Genomic DNA, 14002 nt, shown 5'->3' with positions numbered 1-14002 from the left:
TATGTGCTAAGCTAATATAACGATTTATTGTGTTTTCGCTGTAAGACACTTAGAAAATCTGAAATATTGTCTGTATTCACAGGATCTGTGTCTTTCGATTCGTGTATGCTGTGTATTTTTACGAAATGTTTGATGATTAGTAGTTAGGTAAACACGTTGCTCATTGTAATTATTCTAGTCCATTTGTGATGGTGGGTGCAATTGTAAACTATGCCATCTACCTGAAATATGCACTTTTTTCTAACAAAACCTATCCCATACCATAAATATGTTATCAGACTGTCATCTAATGAGTTTTTTTGTTGGTTAGGGGCTATAAATATCTTAGTTTAGCCGAATTGGTGATGGCTACTGGTGTTGGTGGACAAATAAAAGATGGTGGATTATGCTAATGTGTTTTTAGGTAATAGATGTACATCTTTACATATTGTGTCTTCCCTGTAAAACATTTTAAAAATCGGAAATGTTGACTGGATTCACAAGATCTGTGTCTTTCATTAGCTGTATTGGACTTTAATGTGTGAAAGTTAAATATTTTAAAAAAATATTTTTTTTGAATTTCGCGGCACTGGTTTTTCAGTGGGGGGGGGGGGGGGGTGTGCCGCTAGCGCCACGCTGATCCTAGACAGGTTAAATAATGTGGAAATTGAACAAGTTGAGATGACTAAACTGCTTGGAGTAACACTAGATTGTAAACTGTCAAGGTCAAAATATATTGATGCAGTAGTAGCTAAGATAGGGAGAAATCTGTCTATAATAAAGCAATGCTCTGCCTTCTTAACAACACTACCAATAAGGCAGGTCCTACAGGCCCTAGTTTTGTCGCACCTTGACTATTGTTCAGTCGTGTGGTCAGGTGCCACAAAAAAAGTACTTAGGAAAATTGCAATTGGCTCAGAACAGGGCAGCACGGCTGGCCCTTGGATGTACACAGAGAGCTAATATTAATAATATGCATGTCAATCTCTCCTGGCTGAAAGTGGAGGAGAGATTGACTTCATCACTGCTTGTATTTATGAGAGGTATTGACAAGTTGAATGCACCGAGCTGTCTGTCTAAACTACTGGCACACAGCTCGGACACCCATGAGCTCAGACATGCCACAAGAGGTCACTTCACAGTCCCCAAGTCCAGAAAAGACTATGGGAGGCACACAGTACTACATAGAGCCAATTCTTAATGGAACTCTATTCCACATCAAGTAACTGACGCAAGCAGTAAAATTAGATTTAAAAACAGATAAAAAAACACCTTATGGAACAGCAGAGACTGTGAAGCAACACAAACATAAAACATTGGCACAGACACATGCATACACACACACACACACAAACACACACACATACACATGGATTTAGTACTGTAGATATGCGGCAGTGGTGGAGTAGGGTCCTGAGGGCATACAGTGTGTTGTGAAATCTGTGAATGTATTGTAACTTTTTAAAATTGTATAAACTACCTTAATTTTGGGGATCCATAATAATGGGATTCCATAATAAATACAAATGCAAATACAAATACAAAATACAAAAATCTTCTCTGACTTTCTAACTTCCTTTTCATCTCTCATCTTGCTGGAGTGACATTTCCAGTAAAGGCTCTTGTTGGAGAAAGATTTTGGATATGACATGTATCTGTATAAAAACACTGGAGGCATGTTGGAATTGTGTATCAGTTAGGCCTAGATTATCCTTGCCATTTTATTTGTACAGTAGAGTATAGTCAATTGTTACTAAAAGATCTGCAAGAAAAACTCTGCATGTTTTGTTGCTTCGTCTTTTACATTTTACGTCTTTGGATCGACGGTAGGCCTAATTTGTATTGATTGACTGTCCCACAACATCACCTACTGTAAATACTCTACCTTTTGGTAGTAACATTTTGACCAGTTGAAAGGCTTCCTATTCATATCATATTCAATACCAGCACAGCACTAAGAGTTTGTATTTGAGTCTGAGGTATTGTCCACATTCTGGAATCAAGGCCTAAGCTTCCTAAACTAACTGTCCTCTGAGCTCAAAAGGTAAATCATAGTCGTTTCTCTCTGGGCGTCGCTCAACCACCGGATCCTTCCTTCTGATTGGCTGCTGCCGGGCAGTCATGCCCCTCCCACTTCCCTGTTGGAGAAGAAAGCTGTGTCAAGAAGGTGAGAGACATGACAGTACTATATAGCACTGTAGGCCAAATCCTAACTTGAAATCTTTTTGATGCGAAACTTCCCATCCAATCTCTATGTTATTTGGAAAAACCCAAGGTGATAAAACACATCTAGTCCAATATGTGAAACTATAAGGGTCATCACCCCTCAGGGATCAATAACTACTACTTTATCCCAGTGGGGTTGTGCTGACCTGAGGGTAACTGGGTGATGGTGGTCTCCACTCTCGCCTCTGCTCTGGTAACCTGGGGTCAAACTGGGAAGGAGGCAGGGGGAGAGACAACCCCAGCACGTCCTGATACATGCCCCAGTCTCCCACCTCCTCATACTCATGGCCTATGGGCTCTAGTGGGTAGCGGCGGCCATCTTGAAAAAGAGAGCCAAAGAGGTTTTTTGAAGTTAAACTGAGAAATGTTTCTGTCTTTTCTCTTGTGATGTATTATTCATAGGTAGCATTTTGGTTTCTCTCACCTTGCCCTTGTGCTCCCTCGGGGTGGGGGTAGAGAGAGGGGCGGTAGTCACTGGTGGGGTAGTAGTAGTGGGAGCTCTCCTGGGAGGACAAAGACCATAGGTGAAAAACATAGACAGATGTTACAGTCATACAGTCATGGCCAAAAGTTTTGAGAATGACACAAATATTAATTTCCACAAAGTTCGCTGCTTCAGTATCTTTAGATATTTTTGTCAGATATTACTATGGAATACTGAAGTATAATTACAAGCATTTCATAAGTGTCAAAGGCTTTTATTGACAATTACATGAAGTTGATGCAAAGAGTCAATATTTGCAGTGTTGACCCTTCTTTTTCAAGACCTTTGTAATCTGCCCTGGCATGCTGTCAATTAACTTCTTGGCCACATCCTGACTGATGGCAGCCCATTCTTGCATAATCAATGCTTGGAGTTTGTCAGAATTTGTGGGATTTTGTTTGTCCACCCGCCTCTTGAGCATTGACCACAAGTTCTCAATGGGATTAAGGTCAGGGGAGTTTCCTGGCCATGGACCCAACATATCAATGTTTTGTTCCCCGAGCCACTTAGTTATCACTTTTGCTTTATGGCAAGGTGCTCCATCATGCTGGGAAAGAAATTGTTCGTCACCAAACTGTTCCTAGATGGTTGGGAGAAGTTGCTCTCGGGGGATGTGTTTGTACCATTCTTTATTCATGGCTGTGTTCTTAGGTACAATTGTGAGTGAGCCCACTCCCTTGCCTGACAAGCAACCCCACACATGAATGTTCTCAGAATGCTTTACTGTTGGTATGACACAGGACTGATGGTAGCGCTCACCTTGTGTTCTCCGGACAAGCTTTTTTCCGGATGCCCCAAACAATCGGAAAGGGGATTCATCAGAGAAAATGACTTTACCCCAGTCCTCAGCAGTCAAATCCCTGTAGCTTTTGCAGAATATCAGTCTGTTCCTGATGTTTTTCCTGGAGAGAAGTGGCTTCTTTGCTTCCCTGCTTGACTCCAGGTCATCCTCCAAAAGTCTTTGCCTCACTGTGCGTGCAGATGCACTCACACCTGCCTGCTGCCATTCCTGAGCAAGCTCTGTACTGGTGGTGCCCCGATCCCGCAGCTGAATCAACTTTAGGAGATGGTCCTGGCGCTTGCTGGACTTTCTTGGGCACCCTGAAGCCTAATTCACAACAATTGATCCGCTCTCCTTGAAGTTCTTGATGATCCGATAAATGGATGATTTAGGTGCAATCTTACTGGCAGCAATATCCTTGCCATTGAAGCCCTTTTTGTGCAAAGCAATGATGATGGCACGTGTTTCCTTGCAGCTAACCATGGATGACAGAGGAAGAACAATGATTCCAAGCACCACCCTTCTTTTGAAGCTTCCAGTCTGTTATTCAAACTCAATCAGCATGTCCTCTTCAACACTCACACCTGTGTTAACGAGAGAATCACTGACATGATGTCAGCTGGTCCTTTTGTGGTAGGGGTGAAATGCAGTGGAAATGATTTTTTGGGATTCAGTTCATTTGCATGGCAAAGAGGGTCTATGCAATTGCAATTCATCTGATCACTCTTCATAATATTCTGGAGTATATGCAAATTGCCATCATACAAACTGAGGCAGCAGACTTTGTGAAAATTAATAATAATATTTGATTCTCAAAACTTTAGGCCACGACTGTACATGGTGACTCTGTAGAGAGACACCTGACAAACAGTATATTTTGTTGCCTAGACTTCATGTATTGTATTATAACTCAAGGTTAGCTAACACCTCTGAGGAGAATTTGCTTGCATTAGAGCCTATTCTAACAATAGTCTATTTCTGCCGGTGTTGTTATATTCTACTTAACATTGTTCTGCAGGGTTCAAAGCCTTGTTGGCCTTTTACAATGTGCAATTTCACCAGGATCGAAGTGTATTTTGAATGCTAATTGTGGGCTATCGATCTCCCTTTCCTACTCTGAGAAGAGCCAAAGGTGTTTATTAGTTTATCTCTCCTCTGTTTCCCTCGTTATGCCTGACTCCTCCACTTCCTCTCTTCTGACTGATCTCCCCCTTCCTTAATCCTTCCTTTTCTGCTCACCTCTCCACCTCTGTCTGCTAGCATCCTCCTACCTCTCATCCCTCCTGTTTTCTCACTTTATTCTTCTCCTATTCCTCTCTAAGCCACTCCCTCTGTTTCTTTATTTTGTCAACTTCCTCTACTCTCCCCTTCATCCACCACTCGACCTTACTGTGTTTTTCACTCTCTCTACTATCTACCTCTCTGTCATCCCCCTTTCTCCCTCTTTCCTCTACTTACTCCCTCTTTCCTCTCCTTACTCCCTCTCCTCAGTTGTGCAACTTACTAAGTGTCCCCCTTTTTCCCATCTCTTTCCTCCACCCCACCTCTCCCCACCTCCTCCCCCTCTCTCTCCTCTTACCCCAGCGTAGCTCTCGTAGACGCTGCTGTCTGGTTCTGATCCGCTGTCGATGAGGAGGGTGCACTGGGCCGCAGGATTCACCAGCTCTCTGACCTCGTACCTGGTGGAGCCGCTGGCAGTGGACACAGTGGACCTGGATATGACAGACAGAACAAAGCGTCTAACCTCCTCCATTCTTTTTTACTTTTCTGTATCTTTTTTAATTAGAAAACACAGCATCACATCCCGACTCCCCAACCACACACCCACATCCTCCCGTCTCACTCTTTTATAAAAAAAAATAATAATTAAGACATATCAACATCATCCAATCAACACCCACCCACTCATCTTATGTCACTCTTTCTTAATCCTCAGGGAGAAAATACCTAGATACAAAGACATGTACACTACAGTACAGTGCACAAGAGCATAGCACTGTCAATGCCATATGGCGTTTTGCATTTTAAGTATATTTGGATGTGACACCTGTATTTGCGCTGTTGCTTTGCCCCCTAATTGCAAATTTAGACTGACAGGAGTCTCTGCTTTACTCTTTTGTTGCTATATTACATCATACAAAACGGGAGACTTTTGTCCGTCACAGGGTCCTGTAGTTTTGCTGTTGTGGGTGCTGGGTGTGGTCTGTCAGTAGGGCAGGGTTTAGGCCTCTGAGAGGGGATTGGACATATAGTCATTTGTCTGTACCCACTGGACTGGATTGGATGCTGACTAGCCTGGACACACAGAGACAGACTAAGATGATGACTCACCCATCTCCTTCACTCTTCTTCCCATCTGAAACACTGCCTTTACTCTCTGGAGAAGAAAGTGAGAGAAAGTGAGGGTGAGAGAGAGAGAGCAAGAGAGGGTGGGGGATGAATGAGTGGGGATTAGAAATTGGATAGGGGCACTATTGAAGAAGTAAAAGAGATCTGACAGAGAAGGATGGATGAAGAAATAAAGAAGTGTGTGAGGACAAAGGGTGGAGAGGAGAGAGTGAGATAGGCGACCTGACAGTTGCAGGGAACGGAAACTGAGGGAGACAGATATAGAGATAAAGGAAGTGAGGGACGGAGGGAGAGAGAGAGAGTGAGAGAGGGAGGGGGAGAGACACAAAAAATCTAATAAATTAGATGAAGGTAAAGATAGAGGGAAGAAGTGACATTCTTGGAGGATGGTTGCAGAGGGAGGGAGGGGCATATGGGTGTGTTTGGAGGGAAAGGAGGAAGAGAAGAGATAAGAGGACACAGAGAAATAGCAGGAGAGAGAAAAAAAGAAATGAGAGATGCATTAAGATTCAGGCTCAACTCTTTGGTGACTTGGGCAGAGGTTTCTGAGACAGATGCAGAAGAAAACAGTCACACAACCTTGACCATGGTATTGCCACGGTTACCTGTCTGGCCCCGCCTCTTCTTCCACCTCAGACACAGAAAGCAGCCCAGCCAGTTGAGAGCCAGCAGCGGAGCCCCACCAACCACCGCCATGATCACAGTCTGATACAGCGACAACCCTGTCGTCTCTGGTTTACCAGAGAACCAAGAACAGGAATGAGTTGATCCACCATGATGACATCATAGGAAGCAAGATCCAGGAACAGGGTGTTCGGTTGTAAATAATTGTGGTTTGTATCATTAATAGCTTTTGTGTGATTAAGGGGAAGTAGAACGAGGCCTTAAGTCTCTGGGGATGTTTTTGAATTGTAAGGTGATAGTAAAAGTAGAGAAGAAGGGTTAGTTGATATTAGGGAGTGTGTAGTTTTAGATAACTGTCTGTTAGGGTTCCGGTAACTGGAAACCACAGATATTTTCAATGGCCTAAACAGCAACAAGGTAAGAGGAAGTGGTGCCAACAGTGGTTGAGATGATTGAAATTCCTGGGTCATGGTTAGCAGCAGACCATGTCCTTAAGCTCAGTGGAAAGTGCTGTGTGATGTGAGTGTAAAACTACTGATATATCATTGTATGGGTGGGGAGCTTTGTTTGGATATAAGAGTGCTGCGCCACTCGAAAGGCACGTATACGGCTGCACCACTCGACGGGCGCCCATTACAGCTTTTGCGTCTTTGGTATTAAACAATTGAACTTCACTCTGAGTTTCGACTTTTTTGTGGTAAATACGTTTATTGCATATTGAGTCAAACTTATTAAAGGATAATAATAATCAGTATGTAAGCCGGTCTCTCACTTCCTTTATTGATAGAAGACTAACACAAGGAAAGAAGGTAGCGTTTATGACCACGGCTGCCATAACTACAGTACCATTATTCAAAGAGCACACATTTCAGGGCCTTGGAGATGGATACTGTACATTAACATGATTTAGCCAAATGAAGATAGCTGCTTAGAAAATAGCTATTTTCCACAGTCCCAAAAAAGATGAAATAAACTTACCCTCCCCTGAGGGATCCTCTTCCTGGACTGCTCCTTCCCACTCTGGTTAGAAGAACCATGGAAGACAGGGGAAAACATCAATGCTGTTCTAACACTGCAAAATAAACCTGTGTCAAATGTCAAATGACATCCTATTCCCCATATAGTGCCAAGATTATTCATGTTCTACAAAATGGGGCATAGGGTGTCATTAGAGACATAACCTGATCTCAATACCAGCTGTGCAGGAGTCCAAACCATCTAATGTCCGACCATTGTCCCTCTCCTAGCTAAGACCCAGAAGTCATGTTGTGAACTTGCTCTAGACTGACCCTCGGTGGTGATGGTGAGTACTGAGTTGTTGTCTGCGTAGCCGCTCTCTCCCATGGAGTTGAGTGCGTTGACAGAAAAGTTGTATGTAGTGGCGGGGGACAGGCCTGTCACAATGAAGATGTTTGCTCTCGGAGGGAACACATCCACGTAGAGGAAACTCACAGAGTCAGCCCAACGGTACCTGTTAATCAACAGTATCTTAGTCAGTACAGGGATGGGCTCTAACCTGACAGGAGTGAAATGGAATTGACCCTTGATCCAGACCTGTTCCTAATATGCCTATCAAGGATGTGTTGGTTGCTTATGAATGCAAAGAAGAGATCACAATATTTGACACATCCTGTTCGGCCAAACTGTAGTCAATGCTCTATCACCGGACGCGGAATCTCTGCTCCAAACCCCCATCGAAGCCTGGGATCCATTCTAGAGTTGCAGAGGCATGGGTGAAGCTGACCAGGCGAAACTCTGAGGGAGGATCTGGTTGATCTGTGTGTTAGAGAGAGAGGTGGAAGGTAAGAGAAAGAAAGAGGTGGGGGGGGGCAGAGAAAGGGAGAGAGAATTGGGGAAAAAACAGGGTGGGAAAAAATGTAGAGAAATGGAAAGAGAGAGGGGGAGAAAGAAGGGGGGTAGAATGAAGGGTAGGTGAAATAGGAGGATAGAAAGGATAAAGGAGAGAATGACAGAGGAAGAGAGCAGAAGAGAAGGAGAGAGTTCAGCACTAGAATGAGAGAGAGAAGCTGTGCTTGCAGGCATGCAGGCAGCTCTGTTTGCAGACTAAATCATTTCCATTATCAGTTCCGCTCATAAGATACGAGGTTAGAGGGGTCAGTCTTATTTGGATCTGTCTTTTTTTAATCCAAACAGCGGCAGCGAGGCGGGCAGGGATAGAGAGAATACAGCCTTCTTTCCGTTCCCGGCCTTCTGATGATAAGGAAGCATATAACATTTATTATCGCTGCGTCAGATTAATTATGAATATTCAAGGCAGTAAAACACAGAGGGAGAGAAAAAAACAGCAGTGAATATTGAATTGTATTTCACGCTTTTAAACATTAAATGTGTCCAATGGAGGCTGGGGGGCTCGCTGGGAGCAGGGGCCGTGTTGACATCGCCGGCGTAGGAATACACTTGCTAGTGAGCCAGAGGGCGACTCAGCCTATCTGACAGAGCGGGGAATTAGAGCTATAGGCAGGGGATAAAGGAGAGATACTCCATAGAAATGACATAGCTAAAGGGTGTCTGACACTGAGGACTTGCTCTTCCTACCGTCGAGAGAGACAGAACATTTTCTCTATAAGCTGGAGGGTCCTCCCACACTAATAAAATTGTGGACAAGGCAGCACATACACAAACGCACAAACACTATTATATGAGAGGATGTAGCTAAATTAGGACCAATGGGACTCTAGCAGTTGGCTGTAAAGTACGTGTTTTACATCATAGCAACATCCCTGGGCCCTGATGTCTGACCTAACCTCTGACCTTTTACCCATTCACACACACACACATTTACACACACACACACACACACATACTGGTGCTGAGCAGTTGGATGTTGAGTGTGTCTTCTCCCAGAGTGTTGCGAGCAGTGCAGGTGAATACTGCGTAGTCCAGCGCTGCACTCACGTTCACCACGGTTACCGTGCTGGTGTGTAATGAGCCCTCCCTAACTGTCTTCTCCTGGTACCTGCAGAACACACACACACACACACACACACACACACACACACACACACACACACACACACACACACACACACACACACACACACACACACACAACACACAACACACAACACACAACACGTGAGTACGTGAGCGTGTGTGTGTGTGTGTGTGTGTGTGTGTGGAACGGGGAGAAGGTGAGAACCAGATGGAGAGTGAGGGATGGGATGTGCTCTCACCTGGGGTGTATGAAGTCTATGGGCACGCCATTTTTAGCCCAGGAGAAGTGGAGCCGCGGGATGCCCTCTCCCTGGCACACCACCTCAGCTGTTCTGGTGCCATCCCCTCTGCTTGCCACCTTATTCCACTGAGCCCCCTTCTGGAGCTCTGGCTTAACTACACAGGAAAGGACAAACATACAGCCAGAGATGTTCACATTGTACATGTACAAACAGAAATGGATAGACAGAAACATGGAATACATGCAAATGAATACAGATATGCATAGACATGATGAATGGTGCCACACAAACAAAGACACCCACAACACTTTTCCACTCCATTGCACCCATGATGAATTCACACTACATGATTGATAGATCTTGGTAGAGCTCTTTAGACTCACAGCGCACCACCAGCTGGACTGCCACGCTGGCAGGGGGCTCTATGTTGTTGTCGGCAGTGCACTGGTAGCGTCCGGCGTGGGCCCGAGTCGCCCCTTGGATGGTCAGCTGCCCAGTGGCCTCATCCTGGCTCTGCTCCCCCATCTCCTCCATCTCCCCCTCGCCCTGAGGAAGACAGAGAGAGGGGTAAACGAGAGGAAGACAGGAGGACAGCATGCACATCTTCGTACACCCCCACCCCCTCCTGTGCAAGATCAGTGCAGGTACTCCAGTGGGAGCGGAGAAAGAGAAAGAGAGAGAGAAAAAGAGTAAAAGAGAGAGAAAAAGAGAGCAGTAGATACAGGATAGAGAGCGTACGTTGATGAATGTGCCCTTTAGTTGCCGCGCAGTAATGAAAGCAATTTTTCTGGATTTGGGCCAAGTGTGGAGCCGGGAGAGGTGGGGCGGAAGGATAGTTAGAGCCGCTGAAATATGGCACGTCTCTGCATTTAACCTGTTTGGGCTGCAGGGGCAGTATTGAGTAGCCGGATAAAAGGTGCCCATTTCAAATGGCCTCGTACTCAATTCTTGCTCGTACAATATGCATATTATTATTACTATTGGATAGAAAACACTCTCTAGTTTCTAAAACCGTTTGAATTATATCTGTGAGTAAAACAGAACTCATTTTGCAGCAAACTTCCTGACAGGAAGTGGAAAACCTGAAATCGATGCACTGTTCTAGGGCCTGCCTATTAAAGTCCTTGATATTTATTAGTTTAGATGCACTTCATACATCTTCCACTAGATGTCGACAGGCAGTGAGAGAAGAAATGGAGTGTGTAACTTGATCTGGGCTCGAATAAATGCTCTTTGTATGACGTGTCACCAGTTTCCTGTTTTCTGGAGAGCGCGTGAAGGGACCTGGATTTGCCTTCTGATAAGCTGTCGTTATGGACGACTAATATCTCCGGCTTTGATTTTATTTGATACATGTGACAATATCATCGTAAAGTATGTTTTTTCAATATAGTTTAATCAGATTATTGAAATTTTTTCGGGAGTTTTGCCGTGTTCCGTTCTCTGAGTTTGTTGACGATGGAGAGATTCGCGCCACTTGGCAAGTGTGCTTGCTAAATTGAGAGGGAAAAAGGCCGTTCTTAAACCAAACAACGATTGTTCTGGACAAAGGACCCCTTGTATAACATTCTGATGGAAGATCAGCAAAAGTAGGACCCATTTTATGATGTTATTTCATATATCTGTCGTACATGTGAACTAGTAGTTTGCGGCCAGGTTTTGGGCACGCTCTCGCCATAACGTAAACTGCATATCGTAATGAAGTTATTTTTAGGATTCTAACACGGCGATTGCATTAAGAACTAGTGTATCTATCATTTCCTATACAACATGTATTTTTTAGTTATGTTTATGAATAGTTATTTGGTCAGAATATGTGTGTCAGAAAAAGTGTCAGAAAAATATCATGACGTTGTGGGAAAAATATGCTACGTTAGCACAATGTATAACCACTGATTTCAGCTCTAAATGTGCACATTTTCGAACAAAACATAAGTGTATGTATAACCTGATGTTATAGGACTGTCATCTGATGAAGCTTATCAAGGTTAGTCAAAAATTATATATCTTTTGCTGGTTTGTTAAGATCGCTAACTTTTGTTGCTGGGGAATGGCTTGTGTTTCTGGCTATTGTGGTAAGCTAATATAACGCTATATTGTGTTTTCGCTGTAAAACACTTAAGAAATCGGAAATATTGGCTGGATTCACAAGATGCTTGTCTTTCATTTGCTATACACTATGTATTTTTCAGAAATGTTTTATGATGAGTATTTAGGTATTTGACGTTGGTGTCTGTAATTATTCTGGCTGCTTTCGGTGCAATTTCTGATTGTAGCTGCAATGTAAACTATGATTTATACCTGAAATATGCACATTTTTCGAACAAAACATAGATTTAATGAATAACATGTTATAAGACTGTCATCTGATGAAGTTGTTTGTTGGTTAGTTTGGTTGGTTCTTGGTTAGTTAGGTTGGCTTTGTGCATGCTACCTGTGCTGTGAAAAATGTTAGTGCTTTTTTGTATTTGGTGGTGAGCTAACATAAATATACGTGCTGTTTTCGCTGTAAAACATTTAATAAATCGGACATGTTGGCTGGATTCACAAGATGTGTACCTTTCATTTGCTGTATTGGACTTGTTAATGTGTGAAAGTTAAATATTTCAAAAAAATATATTTTGAATTTCGCGCCCTGCATTTGAAGTGGCTGTTGTCATATTGTGCCCGGCTTCGGGCTTGCAGCCATAAGAAGTAAAAAGAGGGGGAGTGATAAACGGTAAGAAATGGTGAAATAAAAGAAAGGAGGCCAGATAAAGGGAAATCAAATGAGAATAAAGGAGAGGTGAGATGAGATGGGGATATCAGGGTTCTCACCAGCCATTTCCAGGAGAACATGTCCGAGTTGATGATGGGGTTGGCATCTGCTACACAAAACAGGTCTGCTATCTCCCCCACGTCCACATACACTGGGTCCTTCTCCATCTTCACACTAGGGGCATCTGGGGAGTAGGCAATAAGAAAGTAGGATGAGAGAAACAGTAGGAAAGTAAAATTCTACTTTAGAACTTAGGGAACAATCAGTCACTCACCACCCACCAACTTCCAACTCTCTGTAATTCTATTCATTCTATTGTATTATATTCCATTCAATTCTATTCCATTCTATTCTATTCTATGCATCACTGATCCTACAGACACCCTATACATATACATGACCTTTCTCTAAGTGACCACTTTACATTAAATGTTTGCCAATCAATTTAACCCCAGTATATTTTAGAACTGCCCCAACCCCCTACTGTCAGACACCCCTGCCCAATTCAATGTCCCTAAATTGGGCCATGTCACCCTGGAGGTTCCCCATTGCATGCCGCCTGTCCTCCACTTTAACTTTGAGCGAGAAAGAGGCAGGCAGAGTGCAGTCATCATGGCCCACTTTCCCTCCTTCCATTCCTCCTTCAGTCAGTCACTCTGTCCTGGATACGGCAGCACTATGACTCCACCAACATACTGCAGTGTAATCCCTTCCCGCCTGGCTGTGTGCTCCTCTCTTCCTGTGGGTACCATCTACTTATAACAGTAGTGGCATTAGTGCCCCAACGCCCCTGTCTGTGTTCATACACACAGCACACTGATGGAACCACCAGAGACACTTACGGCCTTCTCACACACCACATTCATTTTAACCAGGAACAACAAGTGGGCTACAGCGCCACCCATTAAAGCTATTACAATCCTCTATACATTATGGAAACCTCCAACTGTCAGGATCCATCGGATCAGGACAGCGCTGTGCTGTCTGTCCATTAGGCTTGTTCTGCACTGTAGGTTTTACTGGAACATTCAGACCTACATTCAGAACAGTGCGATTGTTACATCATTAAGAGTGGGGGCAGTGGGATGGGGATGTGTCGGTCGGTTGGTTCAAGGTTGTGATAGAATTGGTGTTTTTGGGTATACAACACTAGCATGTAATGTAGGTGGCCTGATGAACCACACTCACATGAGGACTGAGAAACCTTGCCTGTCCTGAGTCCTGAAGACTTGTGTTCAATCCCTGAACTAATGCCTAGACTTGAGTTCAGTGTTCTAACATGGTGTTGAAGTGAGTAGACAGAGCAGATTCAACGCCAGTGAGACTTACACTGTACGTCCAGAGTGATGGTGGTATTGTCAGACCCCACCTCGTTGGTACAGTTCACGGTGTAGACCCCGGTGTCTCTCCTTGTCACATTCCAGATCTCAAATGCTGTGCTCTCAGTAAAGTGGTACCGAGGATCCATTTCTGTTCATAAACACACACACACACACACACACACACACACACACACACACACACACACACACACACACACGCACACACACACGCGCACACGCACACGCACACGCACACACACACACACACGCACACGCACACAC

The 14002-nt window shown here is 44.0% G+C and overlaps 1 protein-coding gene across 1 annotated transcript in view; it reads right to left on the bottom strand.

Annotated features, from left to right (window-relative positions):
• Window positions 1–1658: 1658 nt before the first annotated feature.
• Window positions 1659–14002, bottom strand: part of LOC129857294 (nephrin-like) — a 65821-nt gene continuing 53477 nt past the window's right edge. Inside the window, exons 17-30 of the mRNA XM_055925393.1 lie at window positions 13728–13868; window positions 12458–12582; window positions 10024–10186; window positions 9638–9794; window positions 9269–9420; window positions 8108–8219; window positions 7733–7914; window positions 7422–7463; window positions 6425–6550; window positions 5802–5847; window positions 5050–5182; window positions 2630–2708; window positions 2352–2524; window positions 1659–2117 (exon numbers count right to left, since the gene is read on the bottom strand). Of these exons, the coding sequence (XP_055781368.1) occupies window positions 1995–2117; window positions 2352–2524; window positions 2630–2708; window positions 5050–5182; window positions 5802–5847; window positions 6425–6550; window positions 7422–7463; window positions 7733–7914; window positions 8108–8219; window positions 9269–9420; window positions 9638–9794; window positions 10024–10186; window positions 12458–12582; window positions 13728–13868 (1754 nt within the window). The 3' untranslated portion in view covers window positions 1659–1994. The remainder of the gene's footprint in view (window positions 2118–2351; window positions 2525–2629; window positions 2709–5049; window positions 5183–5801; window positions 5848–6424; window positions 6551–7421; window positions 7464–7732; window positions 7915–8107; window positions 8220–9268; window positions 9421–9637; window positions 9795–10023; window positions 10187–12457; window positions 12583–13727; window positions 13869–14002) is intronic.

This window comes from Salvelinus fontinalis, chromosome 6, assembly GCF_029448725.1.
Source record: "Salvelinus fontinalis isolate EN_2023a chromosome 6, ASM2944872v1, whole genome shotgun sequence".
Taxonomy (NCBI): domain Eukaryota; kingdom Metazoa; phylum Chordata; class Actinopteri; order Salmoniformes; family Salmonidae; genus Salvelinus; species Salvelinus fontinalis.
The sequence above is the reverse complement of the archived record's forward strand: the minus strand, read 5'-3'. Positions and strand labels throughout refer to the sequence as shown.